Source organism: Mauremys mutica, chromosome 13 (genome assembly GCF_020497125.1).
Source record: "Mauremys mutica isolate MM-2020 ecotype Southern chromosome 13, ASM2049712v1, whole genome shotgun sequence".
NCBI classification, from domain to species: Eukaryota; Metazoa; Chordata; order Testudines; family Geoemydidae; genus Mauremys; species Mauremys mutica.
The window spans coordinates 32,262,065-32,287,013 of record NC_059084.1 but is presented as its reverse complement, the minus strand read 5'-3'; the positions used below and the strand labels follow the sequence as shown (position 1 = coordinate 32,287,013).

The window sequence follows — 24,949 nt, the reverse complement described above, 5'->3', positions numbered from 1 at the left end:
CACACAGAGTGCCTGGTGCTGCCCTTTGGGCTTCACCTCCCCCGGCTGCCACTTCTGAAGGTGCGATTTCTGCTGTCCTGTCTCGTTTCCTGCACCCGGCATTACCCTGAGTGCTCCTCTGGGAGCATGAGGGACTTTCCAGGTGCAGGCTCTCTAGTCTCAGCTGTCATTTACAAACAGCTAGTCTCCAGCTGTTCAGAGTGCAAAGAATGCCTCCACCAGGTGATGGGAGTGACACTGGGAGTGGGGTGCTCCATCGCAGAGACCCTGACACAACGGTTCTGAGGGGTGAACGCCTGACTCATTTCAGTGGGTGTTGACTCAGATGCCAATTTGCTTCGCTCTAGTTGTGGTGGATTCTCCATCACTGGCTATGTTTAAATGAAGAGTGGATGTTTTTCTAAAAGATCTGCTCTCGTTCAAACAGGAATTAATTCAGGGAGATCCTATGGTCTCTGTTATGCTGGGGGTCACACAAATTATCACAAGGCTCACTTTTGCACTTAGAATCAATGAATCTAACTAGATGTGTGCATGCCCACAGCCCTGATATATGGCAGTGACTACCTGTACAGAGGAGATTCACTGTCTCTCACTCTCTTCTTCTTCTTCGCTATAAAGATCTCCCATCACTTTTGCAAAGCAGGGTGATAACTTGGAATCCTGGATAAGTTCCCTTTGGGCCAATTATGTAGTTTTTTTTAAATCAGCAGATCTGAACAACTTGCATCCAAGAGTTTTAGAAGAAGTGGCTCAACTGCTGTCTGGACAGATGATGTTGGGGAAGTTCCAGAGAACTGGAAGAAAGCTGATGTTGTGCCAATATTTAAAGAAGGCAAACAGGATGGCCTGGGTTAGCCTGAGATCAATCCTGGGCAAAAGCATGGAACGGCTGTTACCAGACTCAGTCAATAAGGAACTAAAAGATGGTTATGTAGTGAGCACCAAGCAACACGTTTGGTGGTGGTGTATTTTTTTTTAACTAGGACTCGTCAAATTAAAAATATTGAATTGGGTTTGCCAAGATATCAAGTTATCAGTTATCTAAGGGAAAATATACAATTATTACTTATGAAGTGTGACAATGACACAAATACTGGTGGAGTGGTAAACAGCAAAGGGGCAGGTCACTGATACAGACCAATCTGGGGCAGTTAGTAAGCAGGCCTCAAACAAATAGTAAGCATTTTAATTAGGGCTGTTGATTAATCGCAGTTAACTCACACGATTAACTAAAAAAATTAATTGTGATTAATCACAGTTTTATTCGCACTGTTAAACAATAGAATACCCAATTGAAATTTATTAAATATTTTGGATGTTTTTCTACATTTTCATATATATTGTATTATGTGTTGTAACTGAAATCAAATTAAATTATTTTTTATTACAAATATTTGCACTGTAAAATGATAAACAAAAGAAATAGTAGTTTTCAATTCACCTCATACTGTACCTTAGGGCAATCTCTTTGTCGTGAGAGTGTAACTTACAAATGTAGATTTTTTTTTTGTTATATAACTGCACTCAAAAAACAAAACAATGTAAAACTTTAGATCCTGCAAGTCCACTCAGTCCTACTTCTTGTTCAGCCAATCACTAAGCCAAACAAGTTCATTTACATTTGCAGGAGATAATGCTGCCAGCTTCTTATTTACAATGTCACCAGAAAGTGAGAACAGGCATTTGCGTGGCACTTTTGTAGCCGGCATTGCAAGATATGCTAAACATTCATATGTCCCTTCATGCTTCCATGCAGATGACATTTGTTAAAAATATAATGTGTTAATTAAATTTGTGACTGAACTCCTTGGGGGAGAATTGTATGTCCCCTGCTCTGTTTTACCCGCACTCTGACATATATTTCATGTTATAGCAGTCTCGGGTAATGACCCAGCACATGTTGTTCGTTTTAAGAACACTTTCATTGCAGATTTCACAAAACGCAAAGAAGGTACCAATGTGAGATTTCTAAAGATAGCTACAGCACTTGACCCAAGGTTTAAGAATCTGAAGTGCCTTCCAAAATTTGAGAGGGACAGGTGTGGAGCATGCTTTCAGAAGTCTTAAAAGAGCAACACTCCAATGCGGAAACTACAGAACACAAACTACCAAAAAAGAAAATCAACCTTTTGCTGGTGGCATCTGACTCAGATAATGAAAATGAACATGCGTCGGTCCACACTGCTTTGGATTGTTATTGAGCAGAACCCGTCATCAGAATGGTCGCATGTCCTCTGGAATGGTGGTTGAAGCATGAAGGGACATATGAATCTTTAGCACATCTGGTACGTAAATATCTTACAATGCCAGCTACAACAGTGCCATGAGAACACCTGTTCTCACTTTCAGGTGACACTGTAAATAAGAAGTGGGCACCATTATCTCCTGCAAATGTAAACAAACTTGTTTGTCTTAGCGATTGGCTGAACAAGAAGTAGGACTGAGTGGACTTCCAGGCGCTAAAATTTTACATTGTTTTATTTTTTAAGGCAGTTTTTTTTACATAATTACATACATAATTCTACATTTCTAAGTTCAACTTTCATGATAAAGAGATTGCACTACAGTAATTGTGTTAGTGAATTGAAAAATACTAATTCTTTTGTTTTTTTACAGTGCAAATATTTGTAATAAAAAATAAACACTTTGCATTCTGTGTTGTGACTGAAATCAATATATTTGAAAATGTAGAAAATATTTAAATAGATGGTATCCTATTATTGTTTAACAATGTGATTAATCATGTGATTAATTGTGATTAATTTTTTAAATCACTTGACAGCCCTAATTTTAATACAACCAATATAAGGTCCTTCATTGAGGAACAAAGAATGCAGGCCACACTATCAAGATAAGTGACTGTATCCTGGAAAACAGGGACTGAGAGAGACTGAAGAGGTCCTTACGGGTAGCCATCTGAACAGGAGCTCACTGTGCAATGATGTGGCTGAGAGGACGAATTTAATCCTTGGATTTATAAACAGGGGAAATCAAGTAGGGACAAAAAGGTGCACATTATCTGTCTAAATGGCACTGGTGAGACCATTACAGGAATACTGTGCGCAGTTCTGGTGTCCACACTTCCAAAAGGATGTTGAAAACTTTGAGTGGGCTCAGATAAAAGCTACAAGAATTATTTGCGGTCTGGAAAACCTGCCATATAGTGAGAGACTAACAGAGTTCAAGGTATTCAGCTCAACAAAGAGAATGTTAAAAGGTGGTCTACACACACCTACATGAGGAGAAGACTGCTGACAGATGAGGGCTCTTCAGTCTAGCAGAGAGTCAGAACAAGATCCAACGGCTAGATTAATTCAGACTGGAAATAAGGTGGAAGCTTTTAGCAGTGAGGGTAATTAACCACTGGGACAACTTCCCAGGGATGTGGCAGGTTCTCTCTCACTTGAAGACTTTAACTCAAGACTGGATGTCTCTCTCCAGATGACCTACACTAGCTCAGTCACAAGTTACTGGGCTGGATACAGCAAACAGAAATTACCTGGCAAGGTTCTCTGGCCTGTGCTATGCTGGAGGTCAGACCAAATTAGCACAATAGTTCCTTCTTGCCTTAAAATCTATGATGTATGCCTCTCTACATTACACTCCGTCTAATTTCAGCTCCTTATTTGAAGCCACTGAGCAGTGCTGTTGCTAACTTTAAAGTGCTGCCAGGTTCTGCCCCAGAAGTGGCTGCACTTTATCAATAAGTTATTAACTGATCACTGGGTCCATAGTTTTTTATTACTATTTGTACTACAGCAGTGCCTAGAGGCTTCAGACAAGCTCAGGGCCCCACTGTGCCAGGATGTCCCTGCCCTGAAGAGCTTGCAGTCTAAAGACACAAGACTGGCAAAGACTGGGAGGGGGAAATGAGGCATAGAGAGGGGAAGTGACTTGCCCAAGGTCACACAGCAGGCAGTGGCAGAGCCAGGAATAAAATACAGGTCTTCTGACTCCCAGTCCAGTGCCCTATTCACTAGACCAAACTGCTCTCCAAGTACAGTGTGCTGCTGTCTGTGGGATGAAAAGCCTTGCACTCTGAGGAGAAGGCAATGATTTACTGTGTTCAGTGGTCATTTCACTATCAGAAAAATGACAAACTATTGAAGGGTGTGACCCTGAGATATGGTGGGGAATTTCCCATGGTGCTGCAGGGGGTATAGCTAGGAATCACCGGACAAATCGGAGCAAAGGAAAACATAGACAAGACAGGCAAGAGATAGGGGGAGAAACTGAAGCTGAATGGCAGGAAACCTTTGCTGTTGATGAGCTCTAGTCCAGTGTGGAACAGTTTGCCAAGGGCAGAGGTGGGAACTCCATTGCTTGGGACAGTTCCCGCTGGACTGGACAAAGCCCCAGGGAGGAGACAGTGAAGAACAGTCATGTTCTGGCTAAGGGTGTGACCAGCTGGCCCAAAGAGCTTCGCTAGGCTTACAACACACTGGTACTCTGGTGCGAATAAACGTGTTAGTCTCACCTGCACGAGCCCGGGGTTCTCGGCATTGTAAAGGGACCGAACCTCCACATGCTCCGGGACCAGTTTGTACCCATACTCTGGCATCTCATCCCAGTGCTGCAGGACATACAAAGCCTTCTGCTCATCATATGCTGACCAAGTCTCGTCGTCCATTTCTCTCTTGTCTTTCACAAAGGCCTCTAGAACACAAGACAGCCAGTCAGAAGGATCTAAAGACGTGTGGCCAACAATGATTACTAGAGCTGTAAGGGAGAAGGCTGGAGCATCCTAGCACACCAAACATCTATACAGAACAACGGAATGGGACGAAGAAGAAGGGGAGAGCTGTGTAGAAGAGAAGTGGTTAAAAGGCCCAGGGAGCTGCTTTTGAAGAAGGCAGAGTGTGGTGGAGAAATCTTTTCAGTAAAGATTCGACTAAAGAGAAACAAGGGAAAATGACAGTGAGCACCTGCTACCCCGCCCCCAGAACAGGAGAAGTGGGGGAACCAAAACTCCCCAAGCAGGATCCCTGCCCTCTGGGGGAATTCAACTACCCAGATCTCTGCTGACCAGCAGGACGCTCTCATGGGAGGCTGCATTTCACATGCATGTGTGGTGTTGGGAGAAGTGGGTTGTGGTGTTTTCCGTATGCTGATAATACAAACTCTGCATGTTCAGCTCAGCCTATGCAGCTAAATCTAGCCTCACTCCATGTGTTAGTGAGACTGAAGCATGCATGAGGCACAGATGGCTCAGGCACAATCTAGATAAGCCTGAATGAGAGGAAGGATAATGGAAAATAAAAGCACAAAGAAAACCCAGTCAGGAGAACTGTCAGTGTCGATGATGGACAGCTAGTCACAAACAGCTGCATACAGGGACTGTCAGTTGTAGCTTCAATGAAAAATAAGCAAAGCTTTCTAGGGGGAGTGTTAAAAGAAACAGTCAAACCAAACCTAGCCCACACGGCCTGCGTGCCGGGCTGACGCTCAGCAGGGCAGCTAGTCCAGGGTCTCACGCACCAGCTGGGAATTTGTGTTTGGACTGCACAGTCTGGGCAGTGTTCCCACTTGGTATAACTCCATTCTCTGTCTAATTCGAGGCCACATTATGAACCACACTCACATTACTGAGCAGTTACTCATATTTAGTGGGTAAACTCCCATCAGTGACTGCTCACCAAAGTGAGTAAGGGGTTCACAATCAGCCCTTCAACTGTAAACTCCTTGGTTCAGGGGCCACCTTGTCTTGTGTGATCTGTGCAGCTCTGAACATGCTACTGGAGCTCCTCGGAACGTGCTAACAGTGGCTGAGTGGTTGGTCCAGTCAGTGAGGAGAGGGGGGGGCTCAGCGTGCACCCCAAGACATGAGCCTCGCACAGCTGAAAGGCTGACAGAAGGCAAGAGCTGGTCACCCTTGAAAACACCCAGTGTTAACTCTCCCCCCAGACACACACGGTACCTTCAGGGAAAGCCTCAGGAGGGACCTTGAAGATCTTATTGTTCACTTTGACCTCCTCCCGCCTGTACTCTGCGGAGGGGAGAGAGCTCTTCTTGCACAAACTCTCCAAGATCTGTGTGGGCTTGAAAGCATCTCGCCACATGTTATAGCCATCTCTGTGGGGAGGGGAGAGGAGGTTCAGACATGCAGAATTCTCCCTGATGTAGCCATGGTAGATAATATTTATACTGGGATGTGAGAGCTGCCTCCTCTGGCAGACTTTCCACTAGGCAGGTGGGGCTGCCAGAGTACTGTGAAAGCACTCCCTATAGGCTCCCTAGGGAAGGTTATGAAGCAAGCTGTTGGCTTATCAAGAGACTAAGAACTTCTCCCTCTTGGATAACGAGGCAGTAACAGGCCCATGAAGAGAAATCTCCCACCTCACTTCAACCATTAGCCAATAAAAGCAATAGAAGAAATGACAGCAGTGATCTTTACTGGGAAATTCTGGATGTAAAGTTGCTGGAGGGTGTCCATACACATGGGGCTCTATCCGAGGTGCGAGAATCCTATCCTCTCTTGTGGAAATGGCCAGCTCACAGGCAACCTGTACTGTTCGGACTTCCAAACTTCCCTGCATTGAAATCATTATCTTATTCTTGTGTGGCTCTTTGTATAAGGAGCTAAACAACTTAGCAAGACAAAATCTGCCCCAGTTCAACTGACTGGGGGCTTTCGAGGGGTCAGGGGCACAGATTAGTTTAGGAACCTTAATATAAATTTAACTGAATTTTTTGCTTGGGAATTACCCCCGTTTCAAAAATGTTTAAGGAATGACCATGATGATGAATGATGTCAATGGATCATTATTATATTCAGGAATAACTAGTATGAATGTATTTGTAGTTCATGTTATAATAATTCTTGGCTGCCACATGCAAACTGTACCAATTCTCGAGAGAGCTCTTAGGAGACTTGGGTTGGCCAATGTTGCAACACCTGAGATTTCAAGTTTGAGTCTCTCCTGCAGACTCACGGGTAAACACGCAGATCTCTGCACACACTCCAATACACACATTATTTTACTGGGGCACATCCAGTTTTCTGCATTGCTGATTTGCATTTGCTCTGTCACTTAATTAGTCCATTTGCATTAAAAGTTGTAATTTTTTTTTAATGTAGAGCCATTTTGTTCAATGGTAGCTTGTGTTAGTGCAGGCACCGCCCTCACAGCTCCCATTGGCCATGTTTCCTGGCCAATGGGAGCTGTGAAGCCTGCAGAGCTGCCTGGCTATGCCTCTGCCTAGCAGCTGAGCGAGGGAGATGTGTGTCGCCGCCTCCGGGGAGCCCCCAGCTAAGTGCCACCCAGAGTCTGCCTCACCCTGTCTTGTGCCCCAACCCCCTGCCCCCTCCCACACCCAAACTCTGCTATGGTGGGGGTAGGCGCCCCAGCAGCGGCCAGTGTGCCTGGTGCAGAACATTTACCAGCCCACCCAGCCAATGGGCTAGAAATGACGTAGCCCTGACAAAGTCCTGGACCAAGGGAGAGATCAGGATGGAAAGGCAGAGGAGGTCCATTGCCACCTGATACACCGTTGGCGTGGCAAGAGCTGGTGTCTGCATCTCCCTTATTGGCACCAGACTCAACGCATGCCCCAGAGCCAGAACCAGAGTCAACAGTTCAGGGACTCTCCCTTCACTACACAGTAGTGGGGAGCAGTTGGAAGGACCTGCTCTATCCCTGTGCTGGGAGGAACGCCGTATCAGTCCATACTCCTCCAGGAGGAGGAGGAGGAGGAAGAGTCTCCCTGAGGCCTGGAGTGGTCTCAACTGGTCTTATGAGACCTTTTCCTCAGTGCACTCGATGAAGAGCATCATTTCCATCTCCTGAGAGAGGCGCCAGCTCCAGAGCATGAAGTGGCAACACGCTCTGAACCCAAGGGCAACCTCCGAGCCAAAGCAGGCCTCAGGGCTGAAGCAGGCTGGATGGCCTGTTCAAGCAGGTGTTGCTTCAGACGAAGATCCCTCACCCCCTGAGTCCGTTAGGTGAATGATTTGCAAACTGAACACCACATCTTGATGTGCGCTTCGCCTAAACAGAGCAAGCACCTCATGTGGGGGTCATTGTTAGGGATTGCTTCCCCGCACAACAGACACTGTTTAAATCCTGGTGAAAACTTAACTAACTCTAACTATACTAATGCTAGGGGTCTGCAAACTAACTATATACCGCTATCTACAGCTTAAAGGTCATGAAAAGGGATAGGAATTGTGAAGTTAAGCACCACAGAGCTTGACTCCAGCCACGAGCATTAAGAAGGAACTGAGCGGAATTAAGGTGGTGCCCCCTCATATAGCCAGAGAAGGGACTATGAGCACAAGGCATGAGCCCCCCGCCACCATACGTACTGCTAGGAAAATTCTCTGGCTTCAGTGCGCTGGGCACACAAACACCTAAGTGGAATACATGGCTGCATCTACTCGACAAAGAACCAAGAATCTTTCCAGAGAGTCCTGTTGCCCTTCCTCCCAGGGCCACACTCCCCACTGCTTCTCTCACTCTCTCCTGGCTTTCTGCCTCTCATATACCCATGCTCACAGCTACAACCAATCAATGCCCCAGGCCCTCCATTTGCAGTAAATCCCCAGGGAAACCCCACAGCTCACATAACTTCTTCTCAGGCCTTGCCATCCTGCCAGTGCCTTGAGCAGTGGCTTATATTGTTTCAGCTGTCACTACACAAGGGAGCATTTAATTGCTCCCTCTGTTTACATTGAACAAAAGGTGCTTAGCTCATCCATAAGCTTTAACCTTCAGCCATGTCTACACTTACAAGCTTACAGCAGCACAGCTGTACCAGTACAGCCGTGCTACTGTTAGATCGCTCGTGTAGCCATGTTACGCCGACAGGAGAGAGCTCTCCTGTCAACATAATAAAACCAGCTCAATGAGCAGCAGTAGCTAAGTTGGCCGGAGAGTGTCTCCCACCGACACAGCACTGTGCACACGAGTACTTATGCTGGCAAAACTTATGTCGCTTGGGGGGGCGTTTTTTTCACACTCTTGAGCAACAAAAGTTTTGCTGACATAAGTGCTAGTGTAGACATGACCCAAGTCTATGACTGACGCCAGCCATCAGCACCACCCAGCAGAACATCAGCAGGGCTCCATACTACGTAACTAGATTGCTCGAATTCATCCAGAAGTGATGGGCTGGATGCAGGAAACACTGGATGAAACTCTCTGGCCAGTGTAATACAGGAGGTCAGGCTAAATGGTCATAAGGGTTCCTTCTAGCCTCAACATGGATGATTTTATGAAAGAAAGTCGTATATGCCAGCCCCATGTTCTGGAACGTACGTGTCATACTGGGAGGCCACTCCACAGTTAGCTCGGTGTTTGCTGTAGAATCGGTTCTCCAAGTCAATCTTCGTCTCCCCAATCAGGTCATCAGACCCAACCAAATCATGGTCAAATATTGAAACAGTGAGTTCTGATTCCATCGGAAAGGATATGCTCAGTTCCATAACTCTGAATACAAAGCAAAGAGACACTTGGTCAGCAGAGATGCTGGAAATCAAGCATGTTTCCCTCCCTGCCCCGGGTCTGATGGCAGAACCCCATGTCTGTGGGCGCAGTGTTGGTGAGGCTCTGGTCTTCCTGCCCCACAGAACTCGCCAGCTCCTGAGCAAGCTGCCTGGTGCTCCCCAGAAAGAAAATATCTAGAAGGGGCAGCACCTTCTCCTGTCTAATTCCCTGCTCCAAACACGTTGCCATGCACAGGGCTGGACACGCCTGGTTCTGTAACCTCAGCAGGAGCCAGGCAGCCCTGATCTGCAAACAGCTCATTACTTCAAACAGCTCATTGTACATCATTCCGGTGACTCTACTCTGTGTTTCAATGACAGTGGGTTATAATAGGCTGCCGGGTTACAATGACCTACTGTTACCTCCCCCACTTTGGACAAGCTAAGATTTCCACCCAGGGTACAATTCAGTGAGCCATCTGCACCATATTCACCCTGACTGCGTGTGCAAACCTGGGGGCACATCCAGGAACACATTTGTGTGTGTGGAACTCTGCCCTCCATTTCTAAATGTTTGCCCCAAGGATTCCCTTGGAGATCAGACACTATAAATCATGGCCAAGCTCCGAATCCCGTGATCCTGAGTCAGCAGCAGCAACACAGTGATTGTCCCCACTGGAGGCACAAACACACAGATGTTCCTGCAATGTCACTATGTGTAATGCTCCCCTGGTTTTGGCTGCCAGGGGCCTGGGGTCTCCTTTCTCCTCACCATTTCTTGCTGTTTGAGAAGAGGCCTGGGGCTCTCCTTTCTTCCCCCTGGAAGAAGGGGTTTCCCTGCTCTCTGATCCCTCGTGAGTGTAGGTTCTAGAGGGGTGAGGCTCCTATGCTGCTTTGCCCATATATCAGGTATGGAATTTAGGGGTGCTCCTGTAGTCAACACCCCAGATGTTCTGCCCAGATGAGTGGAAGGCCAGTCAGACAAGTGCACCTACAGGAGCCCTGGGCAGAGCCCCTCAGAGCTGCTGATGTGTGGGACCGACGGGCTAATGTAACGGAGTCTCCAGTGGACAGAGAAAGAACCCCTGATGTCACATTGAGCCCAGCGTGTTGACTGTGCAGCGACCCAGCCATCATCCCTTTCAAGATGCACCAGGGACAAGGCTGTTCCCATTAAACCTGACCCAAGGTAAAGCCTGCTCCTTACTCTCCAAACACAGGATTGAGCTGCTTAGGGATGTAGCGGTCCTTAGTGTCCTTCTTCTCTTGCCCAAGTGTTACCACCACATAGGGATCTGCCTTGCCGTTGGGGTCTGCCGGAGCCAGGTTCGTTGCCTAAAATACACAAGACAGGAGGTGCTGGGGCTGCCATTCACAGCCCCAGCCATGACGTCCAGGCCAAGTGAGAGCAAGTGCAGGGCACAGGGCAGCAGAGGAGTTTCTGAGAGGAGCACTGAGACCTCTGATCCTGTCAGTCACAGGCAGCAGATGAATCTCTCAAAGACACGCTAGTCATGTGTCAGTATGGAAGCCCTTACCCAGAGAGTGCGAGCGGAATTGCCAGGTCATCTCCCAGGTACTGTCTCTATGCAGAGCATGGGGAAAGCCCCATTGGCAGTTCCAGTGCCCTTGGAGGTCTGGGAGTGGGCAGGTAGTCTCCCAAGGGAGGACGGTGGAAACCCCAGGACTTCAGACATTTGACTCTAAACTGGACAAAGCTCTAGAAAAGATACTGTGGGGACCAGTGTTGCTATGGCCCAAACAGCTGGCTGGAAATGGAGCGACTAGCTGGGACCCAATAGCAAGGCCTTCTCCACTCCCAGTTTTGCTGGCTCCTTGAATACAGGCTGTGAGATGGCCAGGGATTCTCTAGCTGCTGATCTGGACAAGGTCTCCAGGACTCACTGCAGTCACTTACCTTAACAATATAAACTCGGACAAGCACCTTGATGGGTCTGTTTCTGGGAACCCCCTGTGAGATCTTGTGTTCTGTACCTGCCTCCTCAGCAGGATAAACAAAGAATGAACCCTGCAGTGGAGACATTGAACAGGAACAGCAACATTGTGGGGATCAATACCCTGCTACAGAAAATATTTCAAGCAAATTGCAATGCCCAGGATTCGATCCATAGCACCGCTTAATTGTGACAAATTGAAACTGGCAGATTACGTGTCTGTCTGTGCCCTGTGCCAGACCACACAGCCCCTGGCTTCTCAAGATAGCGCTACACAATGTGCTATGTTCCCAAAGAGACGGTCAGGGCCTCCCCCACACACTCAGCTCAGCAGACTTGATCTTCTTTCCTAAGAGACAGGCTAGTCTGCAGGGAACTTACTCCCAGCCCATGACAACCTGGGGCTGGCTGCAGAGGAGGGCAGGGAGCCAGGCTATTCAGTTACCTCTCCTACTCACTCCTCTGAAGTCAGTCTCGGGAGTGGACACTTCAGGAGACCATGGGTGAGTGGAAAAAGCCTCCGCTGAAGGAAGGACTTTCAAAGTAATAGTATGAATTATAACTAATTATGTGTCATGGTAGCACACAGAGGTGCCAGCCAAGACCTGTACAGAGCCCCTATCCCAGAGAGCTTCCCATCTAAAGACTAGTGACACAAGTGTAACGAACAATCAGAACACATGTCCACACAGGCCAGCACTGAGGATTACCTGCTAATTTATAGCCCAGGGTGTCACAACACAGCAGACCCAGGCCCTCCCCTCCAACTACTTTGATACTGAGAGATGCACATTATTTAAGCTGTCTTTAGGGCGGCATCATCCAGGCTAAATTTCACCAGTGACAGACAAACACTCAGCAGTAACAGAGCACTAAATACAGCTCAATACTACCTCAGACAGACCTGGCAGGCACCAAATGTCAGGGAGAGGCGGTTTTGTGAGCTCTGAGACACTGGAGAGGTGGGCAGAACCACTGTTGTCTGTGGTTAAGACACATGCACCCCGTAGTAGCACAGTGGTACCCAAACTCTTCCTGTCGCACCCCCCCTTATCAGTAATGGAATCTGTCTGCACCCCCACTCCACTACTGCACAGCTCGCTCAGCAGAGGAGCTTGGGCTAAAGGCGAATGAGGGCAGAGCTGGCCTGGGGGCGGAGTAGGGGGCAGAGCGGAGCTGTGGCTGGGCTGGGGATGGAGCAAGAGGCAGAGTGGAGCTGGGACTGGGGTCGGAGCTGGGCTGGGGGGATTGCAGCTGTGGCTGGGGACAGAGTGGAGCTGTGGCTGGGACTGGAGCTGCACTGGGACAGAGCAGAACTATGTGGCACTCCCTCCCCACCCCCGGTGGGGGCTGGCCCTGGCCCCGCTGCATGCCCCCCCGAACGTTCCTCTGTGGGAGGGCACACCCCACAGTTTGGGGACCACTGCCCTAGTGATGACTGTTTGTTTCAGTTCCATGGTGCCCAAGGAATGGCATGAAACTTCTACAATGCAGCTCTGCCATGAGAATTTCATGCAGGAGACTTTATGCTACAAGGCATTCCTCCTGACTACATGCTATAATGAAGGAATTTAGTGTCCCAGTTCTTTTCTTAGTGAAGAATAAATGGCTAAAAATGTTCCAAAATGTTCTTATGAGGCTAATTGCTTTCCCCTCTTTCATGCATTGCTGTCATTTTTTATTTCACGCACAACAAGAATGGCACTCAAATGACACAGTACCTTATACTTCCCCACAAAGTTCTCATCCTCATTTCCATCCTCATCCTCATTTGCCTTCCCCCGATGAAGCGGAAAGATATACAGCCAGTCTTCAAAATTATCAAACTCGTTTTCCAGCTCTGAGTTGTAGATCTGAAATAAACTGCAAGTTATTTAGGCTCTTTCCTGCCAGCTCAGTCTCCCCAAAGGGAAGGAAAGAGTTAATGTGATCTAAGGATGATTTCCCCCATTGACCATGTGGCCCATTCCGGCCTGGTTCTATGGCATTTCGGTCAGTGTCCAAGGGAGATGAGGGCACTCAGCACCAAGCTGGATCAGGCCCTTTGTTCTGGTAGAATCCCCATCAAAGGTAAAGGGAGCTGTGCATGTGAACAGATGGCAGGGCTGAGTGTTGGCATTGTGATTAGCTTTCCCCTGTAGGGGGGAGGGATAGCTCTGTGGTTTGAGCGTTGGCTTGCTTGCTAAACCCGGGGTTATAAATTCAATCCTTAAGGGGGCCACTTAGGGATCTGGGGCAAAAATCAGTACTTGGTCCTCCTAGTAAAGGCAGGGGGCTGGACTCCATGACCTTTCAAGGTCCCTTGCAGCTCTAGAAGAGAGGGATTTATTATTATTAGGCTCTGTGCTGTCACAGCTGGCAGGACAGTGAAGAAGAAGGAGCAAGAGGGAATAAGCTGAGACAGAGCAGATCAGTCACCCTTGGAGACTTACCTGCAGCGTAGCTATGAGTTTCCTTTTGGGCCTCACTGGCTCGGCTTCAACTATCACTCCATTTTCTGCTTCCACATCAATAGAGTCCACATTTAAGTTCCCTCCATCTACAAAGGGCGTTAACGAGATCATGAAATGTCCTGGCTTCTCCAAACAAGGTATTTTTCTCTCTGATTTGTCACTCCATGACATCATCTCAGCAATAGCTTTGGCTTTCAGACAGTCATTTGAAAACATGATAAAATATCACTGTGCAACATGACAATCAATGTCTTGTAAGAACTGTCCTCAAAAAGCATTTCCACTATTTACCTTCATGGAAGAACATGGGGCATTTGCAGAGCACAGAGGCCAGCAACAGAGATGACAGAAAGTCACTGAGGTCTTGGTACAGAAAGCAGAACTATTTGCCGACTGTACATATGGTGTGTCTGGCACAAGAGTAGGAGAGATGACAGTGGCTGGGCAGGGGAAGGCCTGTGTCAGGGCTTGGGTATAGTAAAACAAAAATAAGATTTTGAAGCAGTTGGAGATCTGATCTGTTTTATCAGACTGAGGGGCACAATCTGTGTGAGCCAGGGAAACATCCCAGCAGCAATCTCTCTAGCCCCCAGTACTATCAGCTTGGGGACTGCACTCTGCTTCCAACTGAACAGCTGGTGGAAATATAGCACCAGCATGTGCGGTGTCATCTGACGTCAGGTCAGGATTTGGGAATGCCAGCAAACTCCGTGTGTGCCTGGCTGGTCCAAGAACTCACCTGCCTCATTCGGGTCGTCGTTGTCCCCGTCCTCCTCGTCACTATTGCACTGAAACACACACCCGTTACCGCATTGCTCAGCCGGCGAACGCTCCTAGCTCATTTCATGCCAGAGTAGCCCCTCCCCTTATAACATTATTACCTGGCATACATAGGCGCCAACTTCTGCTCTCGCCGGTGGGTGCTCGACCCCATTCTGCCCTCAGCCCTGCCCCGACTCCACCCTTCCATGAGGCCCCACCCCTCCCACCCCATTCCAACCACTTCCTCAAAGTCCCTGTCCCAACTCCGCCCCCTCCCTGCCCCTATTCTGACTCTTTCCCCAAATCCCTGCCCCGGCCCCGCCTCTTCCCCACCTCCTCCCCTGAGCACGCCACGTTCCCGCTCCACCCCCTCCCTCCCGGAGTGGCCAAACAGCTGTTTGGTGGCAGCCAGTCAGGAAGTGCTGGGAGGTAGGTGACGAAGCAGGGATGCAGCGCTCAGGGGAGGAGGTGGTGGGAGGAGGGGAGCTTGGCTACCGGTGGGTGCAGAGCACCCACTAATTTTTCCCCGTGGGTGCTCCAGCCCTGGAGCTCCCACGCAGTTGGCGCCTGTGCTGGTATTACTAGATTGATTAACACTATTGTGGGGGGGGGGCACAGCTGGGATCAGGACTACACAGCACTGTAGCTACATGCTGCTGCGTTCAGCTCATTAGCCAAAGCTGCCCAGGGAACAACGAGACAGGCTGTAGGAAAAAGAGCCTTGGGGCCACCTCCTATTCTCTCGGGGCTGATTGCAGGATGGCTAGGAAGGAGCAGTAAGATCCCCATCACTGCAGTGTGACTGTCCAGGGCAAGTGAAGCCATGTGTAACACTCCCTGCCCCATGACTTTTGAGCCCAAATCTCATTTTCAGAAGTGACACGGGCACTTTGGGCCAGATTCTCCCAGCACTGCAGCACCAATCCCTGGGCACCCTGCCACCCAGCCGAACTCTCAATCCTGAGCGAGGTGCCCACAGGGTGAGTAGGGGATTCTCAGCAGTCAGCATACTGAGCAGGGAGCTGCCTACGCAAACAAGCAATGAAATGCTGAGACCAGGGCCAGAGCTGAGGGGCCGGATCCACACAAGTACTGCAATATTTAATTCCCATTGATCTTGCGGCTGTCATGCCAATAAGGGACAAAGGAAGTGACAGACCATTACCTGGTTGTTCATTTCCTTTAAGGACTCATAGTACTTAGACCACCAATCCAGTTCTTCCAACTCTGGCTTTTCCTCCACAAACTCATCGTCTTTCTTTATGAGTTTATTGATAGGAATTTTCTTCAGAGGAGCCTAAGAACACACAGCAAAGGGCTGAGAATCAGGAAAGGGCCAAGCATGGGTTTCTGTAAGTCAGATATAGTGGACTGTATTGGTGCCTCATATTAGAGAGGCTTTGTCCCACACCACCCCAGGGGCTCAGCTTTCACAAAGGCCACACCACATGGCTACCTGTGGCTCAGGTTTTGTGCATTTCTACCAAAGCAGCACTATTCCCACCAGAAAGACAACCCAAGGTGTTAGCTATGCCAGAACTCCTGGCTCTCTCGGCAAGCGCAGGAGGACAGCAAACAGACAGGAGCAATGCAGAAAGGATTCCATTCCAGCAGGTACACCTGCCTTACATGAGAGCCCTCCGGGTGCTACGCAGGCTGACCATGGACAAAGGTGATCTCCATATGCAGGACAGAGGATTAGACCTTTCTAGGACAGGCCCTTTACAGATGTACCATTCATTCCCCAGTGTACTCTTTCACATTAACAGTCAATCAACAAAACCTTCCCTTCAGACACCAGCTCAGGCTGCTAAGTGAAAGTGATGCTCTTCCCGATCACGTCATTTGCAAACACAACCCCCAAGTCACGAGGAGGTGGCTAGCTAAAGAGCACCTTGGGCCAGGCTCTCTGGCCTGCTCCGTCCTTAGTGCTGTGGGGATGGCATTCAGCCCTAACTCCCTTCCTGGGGACACATCTAGCATCAGGGAGTCCCCAGGAGCCTCTGACCCACAACTGTGCTCTAGCTATTCCCAGCTGGCAGGTGGCCACTGTGGACTGTTGTCAGCAGATGGAAGCTAGAGCAGCCTCCAGGCTGGTCTAACCTGCTCCTTGGTTGAGACGGGGCACAGAATCAGGAAGGCAGAGCCAGTGCTCCGACAGCAGCCTATAGCCAATGATTTTAGTTCATTATTCATTTATTGTGTGGTTATGATTAACTAACATGTTATGTTATATATAATCATTGTATGCTAAATAGAGTTAAGTTGTAGGATTATAAAAGTATAAGATTGATCAGTATGTAGAGGGAATAATCATGTATTAGGTAACTAAGTAAGTAGGGTTGAAATGCAAGGCCTGCAAGCTTTTAGCTTAGCTATTTCAGGCCTTGGAGCTAAGAAATGCTGATGTAAGTAAGTGACTGAAGACTAACCCGATGCCCTAAGATTAGGGGAAAAGAGTTACCAAGTGACAATATTGCAAAAAATTAGCCAGAAGATTAATTTTAAATCATAAAAATGCTGTAAAGTCACATCTGTCTTCAACATGTGCCTTAACCACAGGGTATAGGTTGTGCATCAATGCTAATGAGAATAAAGAGAGCCTACAAAACTTGTAGAAATCGAGGTCCCTTAAGTTTCTAGGGGATATCAGACCAATAAGGAAAAAAGAGGGTTGACACTTTTGTGGACATGCACAGAATGTAGGTATACACAGAATCACATTATAAAACAAGGGTGCCCAGAGCAGGAAAATTGAGCTCCCTATGGGAAATTCCATCAGGAACCAGCCCTCTACTGATGATCAATCCATGAGAGACCCATCAGTCCCTAACATTATTGTTAAGGATGTGAGTATAACTTGTGAATAGGTCTGTATAGAATTCCTATATGCTTGGGTATTCATAACTTTAATTGTAACTTGAATAAAACTTGTCAAACAGACTAGACCTTGTATGTGTGAATGTCTGTGTGGCCATTACCCTTGGTCTTTATGTGTTCCTAGAGACTCTAGATCTGAAGCAAGTAGCTGAGGTAGCTTTCACTCTGTTAAGTTTGAAACTGTAGATACCAGAGCCGAGCCCACGGTGCTGTAACACCACATTACAAAATTCACTTAAAATAAAAAGCTACAAGTCCCTCAGCTGAGTACAGCAGCAAATACAGCCCATTGTGTTAACAAGTATAAAGAAACGCCAATTTGCTCACAACAGAACAACCTTGACTCATACACTATCTGCTTCTCAGTGGTCTATAATCACTGAGCGGGAGCTTGTCAGAAGAGAAGGTGAAGACCGTGGAGACGATCGACATTAGAAGAAGGGGCAGGAAAACAGAAGAGGCTGACAACAAGGAAGAGCAGAAAGGAAGTGCGTCTGGAGCCATTTAGCCTAGGAACCCTTCAGCAGGACAAGGAGAAACTGCAGGCCAAGAGCAGGCCAGGGATGGTCAGGAGCCTAACCAGTGAGAAAGCAGCAAAGCACTAAGGGGAACTGCCAGAAAGAAGAGGAGCAGATTCTGCTGACATTTACTGCAATGCAAGGTCATCTGTCACCCGACTAAAGAGAACAAGTGGGTGTGACCCTAACAGCATCCCAATGCAAAAGGGGAAGGGGCTCTCTGGTATCTAGGAGTGAGTTTCAGCTGACCGTTATTGCATGGTGCATGTACGGAGGACAAATGCAAACTGACAATCATATTGGAAATCATGTTATCGAAGTGTGTCTGCCAGGCAGGGCAGAAGTCACTGCACCCTAGACAAAGGAATGTGGTGCTTTGAAGATACTTCCAAGGTACATCAAGAGACAATGACCATCAAGCCAACAAGGGGAGGAAATAACCACTCAGCATCACGTCAGGGGGAGGGGATTTCAGGAACAGATCAGTTTGCATTTTAGAAAACACCAACAAAGGAAGAAGCCAGCACAGAACTGCCTTCATCACCCGAATGCATGTTGCCTTCCTCACAGCTTGAATGATCTTCACTGTGGGGGCAACCTTCAGCAGAATCCATTTCAGAGGTTCACTGGGCTATAAAAGAGAGGGGCAAAGAACCCCAAAAGCCAAGGAACGAGCACTTGGTGGAGATCCTGAGCAGAGGAGTGAGAAGGTGGTTTGGTTAGGAAACTATGATGAACAAAGGCTGTAGCTTGTTCTTAGCCTCTGGAAAGTGTTTTTCACTTTTATTTGCATGTGACCATTTTAGCTCTATCCTTTATACTTGAACTCAATTAAAATCCCATCTCCTTTTGTTAATAACCTTGCTTTACTTTTAATCTAAACCAGCCCAGTGCTGTGTTTGAATTGAAGTGATAGTTAACTCCACTTAAAGTGATAAGCTGTGCGGTTCCTCTCTTTAGAGGAGCAAAAAAACCTTATTATTCCTCTGAATGATCCAAAAAGGGACTTTGCAGAGGAGGAGGTTACTTACCTGTAACTAGAGGGTCTTTGAGTGATGGTCCTTATCTGTATTCCACTGTGAGTTACACATGTGCATCATGCACCTGAAGCCATAATGTTTAGACCGGGGTGGGCAAACTTTTTGGTCTGAGGGCTACACTGGGTTTTGGAAATTGTATGGAGGACTGGTTAGGGGAGGCTGTGCCTCCTCAAACAGCCAGGTGTGGCCCAACCCCTGCCCCCTAGAATATCAGGGTTGGAAGGGACCTCAGGAGGTCATCTAGTCTAACCACCTGCTCAAAGCAGGACCAATCCCCAGACAGATTTTTGCCCCAGATCCCTAAATGGCCCCTTCAAGGATTGAACTCACAACCCTGGGTTTAGCAGGCCAATGCTCAAACCACTGAGCTATCCCTCCCCACAAATAAATTTAAATATATGGAGATATACCTATCTCATAGAGCTGGAAGGGACCCTGAAAGGTTATTGAGTCCAGCCCCCTGCCTTCACTAGCAGGGCCCTATCCACCGCTCCCTGATGGCCCCCTGGGAGCCCTGCCCCATCCACACACCCCCGTTCCCTGTCTCTGGAACCTCCACTCCTGACTGCCCCCCGCTGTCCCATCCAACCACTCCTCTTATTCCTGACTGCCCCCCCAAGACCCCGCCCCATACAACCACCCCTTCTCCAGTGTCTGGTGAACCCACCTCTTCACTGTGTCCATGAAGAGAAGCATGTCCATTTAGCCAGGTAACATTTTCACTAGAGTCCTTTTTGCTATTAGAGAGGATGTCCTGCTCACTGAGGAGCAAGCATGTTCTAGAGATGATGCCCCTCCAAATACCATGCCCTGAGGTGGAGCAGTCGTGGATCAGGGTGTTTGATTGTGCAGTTGCACTGGGTCAGGAGCTCAGGGAATGTTGGAATAGTAATCAGTGGGTGAGCTGACATGCACAGGAGGTTGGAGAACTAGATCTGTCTGGGGGAGAAGGGGTCAATCAGGATTAGCGTCACCCTGTCTTGTCAGATCTTGTGCAGCACCCATGGTAGGAGTTGTAGCAGGAGGAAAGCAGATTGAGCTGGCCCTACCAGGAGAAAAGGAGAGCATTGCCCTGGGAGTGATAACCTAAGGCTCCTCTGGAGCAGTATGTAGTGCACTTGGTGTTAGTCTGAGAAGCGAACGGATCTCTGGCTGGGGTTTCTCATTGTGTGAAAATGTCACGTTGCACCCTACCATGGAGCTCCCAGTCCTGATCGATCACAATGGGTCTGCTGAGGGAGTCTGTGAGAACATTCTGTTTCTCAGGAAGGTAGGCTGTGGATAGGGTGATCTGACTGCTGATGCACCAGTTCCTGAGGTTGACTGCTTCTGTGCACAGGGAGGCAGATTTTGCTCCCCCTTGCTTGTTGCTGCAGAATACAGTTGTAGTGTTGTCTGATGTTATCAGGACATGGTGAAAGCGGATGAGTGGAAGAAAGAATTTGCATGCATTTCTTACTACCTGAAGTCAAGGCCAGTGCAGGAGACATGGGAAAGCGGGATCTTTCAACTTTTTGCTTTTTATGTGGTGGTTCATAAGGTCTCTGATGATAAAAGTCTTGAGACCTATACCAGAGATCAAAGGGTGGCTCTAGAGTCCTTTAGAGTATGTAGAGACTCATCTGTCTTCTCACTGAAAAGATGTAATTCATTGAAGGGGAGGTCCTCAGGGATGTTATGGACCTCACTGGGGAATCTGGAGGAATGCATATGACATGACAATGGCTGTAGCCATGGCCCACAGGAAGTATCAGACGAATCAACTGAAGACTGGAGAGCAATTCTGGCTATTAGTTTACCTTCCTCAATAAGAGCTTGGAAATGGGCCCAGTCCTGCTATAGAAGACCATTGATGAATTCCTCAAATTTAGCATAGTTAAAGAAGTCTTATTTAGCCAATAGGGCTTGATAACTGGCTATCCAGAATTGTAAACTAGAGGCAGAGGAAACCTTCCTTCCTGGTAGGTCTAAGCCTTCCCCCTCTTCAGCTGTTGGCATAGATCAAAGATGTTGCTGCTTGGATCTCTCTGAAGCAGCCTGACTACCAGCAAATTGGGAGCTGGGTGTGAGAATTGAAATTCTGAGCCCTTAGCTGGCACATAATAGTGTCTCTCCACACCTTTGGGGGTAGGAGCACAGGTGGTGAGGGTATGCTGCACTGTATTAGTATGGCCTCATTGACCGGCAGGGCAATTCTCATAGGTGCCAAGGCATAGAGGATATCCAAAAGCTTGTGCTGAGAGTCTTGGATTTCCTCTAGTGGGATCTAAAGTTCTCTGGCAACTCTGTGAAGCAGGTTGTGACTTTGTTTAAAGTCATCCTGGGGGTGAGGAGATGCTGAGGTCACTGCTTCGTCTGGCTATGATGATGTAAATCTAGTTGGTTCCAGTGGAACTGCCAGAATCGAAGCACAGTATTTCTCCTGACATCAGATCTGGGGGAAAGTTCAGTGGTTCTCCTGGAGAGGAAGCAGGTGGTGACTCCCTGTTGGAGAGGATGGACTCTGAAGGAGAGTACTGGTCCCATGGTCTCCAATATGGCCAGTAGGAGGGATAAAAGGGTGGTTGTAGAGTCCCCATGGTATGGGATACCAATGGCTCCTGGGGCACATTGCTCCCAGGATCATGCAGGTCTCCTGGGAAAAGGATAGAAGTGGTACAGGAGAGGTGGTTCTTCCAGTGGATCTGAATCTCCTGAGGGAGAAAATGTGGGTTCAGGCTCCAGTGGTGGAACTATCAGTGCCACTGGAGAGGCATATGCTGTGTATGAAGGGGCAATAAGCTCCACACTGCAGGGGGTCTCTCAGAGGAGATATGAGGTCCCTGGAGACTGAAGGTCCTGATGGAGAGGGGGATTCTGGATCTGGGAGAGCAAAAACGTCTGGTGGCGCAGCCACAGATCTGGATCTCCCAGGTGTCAGAGAGACTCTTTCTGTTTGGGCCATTGGTGCCAAAGATGGTATCCAGCGGTGGTCGGTCCTCACCGGTGCTGGAGAGTCATGGGTCTTGTGAGAGCCAGTGACAGTGGTACCAACGGAGCTCAGTTTGGAGCCAGTGGAGCCCAATGCTTCTGGGCTTTCTTCTCATGCCTAAGGGACTTAGTACATCCTAAGTCCTCACGGGCAGAACTGGTGGATGGAGTATCTGATTTTTTGAAAGGGAAGACTTAGAAGAAGACTTGGTCCCATGCTTATGGGAATGCTTCCGAATGTCCTGACTAGGCTCTGCCATGGGGTCTGTAGGGATGGATTCTCCAGCACTGAAGTTGGACTTTGTAGCAGGAGGACCACTCCTTGCTGATTCAGGCCGATGTACCCGGGGGAGGAGGGTTCCCTGGGTCTGGGTCTGATTGGGGTCTCAAGGCCATGAGATATTTACAGAGGCAAAGTGCCCACCCTTCTCGGGTACAGCTGGGGAAGGACTGATAGATACTGCGCCAAGCTGCGATGTGACCTTCTCCCAGGCAGTAGAGGCAGTGTTGATAGTTGTCTCTGACCGAGAAAGATTGTGGGCAGGAGACACAGAGTTTGAACCCTAGAGTTCTGGACATAATCTGATACCCGCTGGGATACAAGGGGCAGGGGAGCCCCTTAATCTATTCTAAAAGTACTAAAGGTACTAAAAACTATTAAAACTGCTAAGAACTACTAATCTATAAGTTATCTAAGAAAAAACGGTTACCTACCTTTCATAACTGTTGTTCTTCGAGACGTGTGGCTCATGTCCATTCCAAGTAGGTGTGCACGTGCTGCGTGCACAGTCGTCAGAAGATATTTCCCCTGGCAGTACCTGTCAGATCAGCTGTGGAGCCCCCTGGAGTGGCGCCTTCATGGCGGTGTATATAGGTCCCTGCCGACCCACCGCCTCTTCTGTTCCTTCTTGCCGGATACTCCGACAGAGGGAAGGCGGGTGGGCTTGGAATGGACATGAGCGACACATCTTGAAGAACAACTGTTATGAAAGGTAGGTAACCATTTTTCTTCTTCGAGAGATTGCTCATGTTGATTCCAAGTAGGTGACTCCCAAGCAGTTCCCTAGAGGAGGGGTCAGAGTTCACTGAATTACAGACTGTAGCATGGCTCTACCAAACGCGGCATCGTCTCTAGCCTGCTGAGTTATGGTGTAGTGCAACGTAAAGGTGTGAACAGATGACCATGTCATCGCCCTGCAGATGTCCTGGATAGGGACCTGCGCCAGGAACACGGCAGATGAAGCTTGCACTCTTATGGAGTGTGCTGTTAATGCTGGGGCTGGTATCTTTGCTAGGTCATAGCACACCCTGATACAGGCCGTGACCCGTGAAGAGATCCTTTGGGATGAGACAGGGAGACCTTTCATTCGCTGAGCAATGACCATGCCAGGTGTGGTCGTAACTGCACTTTGTCCTTATAAAGCACAGTATAAGGGAGTTCAGATGTCAGAGCCTTGAGCTCAGACACCCTCCTGGCTAACATGATAGCCACTAGGAACACCACCTTCCAAGAAAGGTAAAGTAGAGAGCAAGTTGCCAGGGGCTCGAAGGGAGGGCCCATCAGCCTGGAGAGCACCAGGTTAAAATCTCATGGGGGAATCGGCAGCCTGCTTGCGGGTACAGCCTGCCCAGCCCTTTGAGGAAGCAGCCAACCATGGGGTTAGCGAATACTGAACGGCCAGCTGAGCCAGGATGGAAAGCTGGAATCGCAGCCAGGTGCACCTTGATTGACGACACCACCAGACCCTACTGTTTTAGGTGAAGTAAATAGCTCAGGATGAAGGGAATGGATGACTGCAATGCAGAAGTGCTCTTCTGTAGAGACCAAAGCGAAAACCTCTTCCACTTAGCCAGATAAATGGCCCGAGTGGAGGGCTTCCTACAGCCAGGGAGAACCTTCCTAACTGAGTCTGAGCATTCAGGATGTAACGGGTTTCGCCATGGAGTTTCCATGCCGTGAGGTGGAGAGACTCCAGGTTGGGGTGCTGGAGGTGGCCGCAGTACTGCATGATCAAGTCTGGGACCAGGGGCAGGGCTATAGGTGTGTCCACAGACAGGTCTAACAGTGTGGTGAACCAGTGCTGATGGGGCCACACTGGTGCTATTAAGATTATTAATGCTCCCTCTCTTTGGACCTTGAGGAGGACTTCGTGGATGAGCAGGAAAGGCACCCCTTCCAAGGGAGGAGAAAGGCATCCGCGAGCAAGCCTGGGCTGTGATTCAGGAAGGAGCAGAATTGCTGACACTTCCTGTTGCTTCGTGTTGTGAACAGGTCTATCTGGGGAGAGCCCCACCTTAGGAAAATGTTGATCATGACATCCGGGTGGAAAGACCACTTCTGGCCGTGAAAAGACCTGCTGAGGTGATCAGCCAGTTCGTTCTGCGAGCCCAGAAGATAAGATGCCTCCAAGTGTATCGAGTGGGCGATGCAGAATCCTGCAGGGCTTCCTGACACAGGGGAGATGAGCGAGTACCACCTTGTCTGTTTATATAGAACATTGCTGTGGTATTGTCTGTCAATACCGATGCACACTGCACGCAGGTCCCTGACTTTGATGTGTAGCAAAAGTTCTGCCTGGGACCATAGACCTTGAGTCCTGACTCTGCCTAGGTGCGCTCCCCATCCCATCACTGACGCATCTGTGACTAGTGACTAGTGACAGCGAGGGCTGGAGAAAGGTATTCCCACACACGCTGTTTGTGGGTTGAACCACCACTGGAGGGACTCGATGACCTGAGGAGTGATTGTGACCAGTCTGTCTAGGTGGTCTCGGTTTGGCCTGTACACTCAAGCTAGCCACGCCTGAAGGGGAGGGAGCCACAGCCTGGCATGCTGTACCACGTACGTGCAAGTCGCCATGTACCCGAGCAATTTTAGGCAATTTCTCGCCATCGTGGTAGGGAATCTTCTGAGATCCTCTATGATGGCACTCATGGTGAGTAA

The 24,949-nt window shown here is 48.5% G+C and overlaps 1 protein-coding gene across 6 annotated transcripts in view; it reads right to left on the bottom strand.

Moving 5' to 3' along the window:
* LOC123348122 (fer-1-like protein 4) overlaps positions 1 to 24,949 on the bottom strand; it is a 127,212-nt gene that overhangs the window by 16,397 nt on the left and 85,866 nt on the right. For 5 of the 6 annotated variants that reach the window (XM_044985513.1, XM_044985512.1, XM_044985511.1 and 2 more), the window contains 9 exons: positions 15,763 to 15,894; positions 14,575 to 14,623; positions 13,815 to 13,921; positions 13,104 to 13,235; positions 11,346 to 11,456; positions 10,635 to 10,762; positions 9,261 to 9,431; positions 5,921 to 6,075; positions 4,481 to 4,659 (listed from right to left, as the gene is read on the bottom strand). In XM_044985513.1, coding sequence (XP_044841448.1) covers positions 4,481 to 4,659; positions 5,921 to 6,075; positions 9,261 to 9,431; positions 10,635 to 10,762; positions 11,346 to 11,456; positions 13,104 to 13,235; positions 13,815 to 13,921; positions 14,575 to 14,623; positions 15,763 to 15,894 — 1,164 coding nt within the window. The remainder of the gene's footprint in view (positions 1 to 4,480; positions 4,660 to 5,920; positions 6,076 to 9,260; positions 9,432 to 10,634; positions 10,763 to 11,345; positions 11,457 to 13,103; positions 13,236 to 13,814; positions 13,922 to 14,574; positions 14,624 to 15,762; positions 15,895 to 24,949) is intronic. The other variant, XM_044985515.1, reaches the window with a different exon arrangement.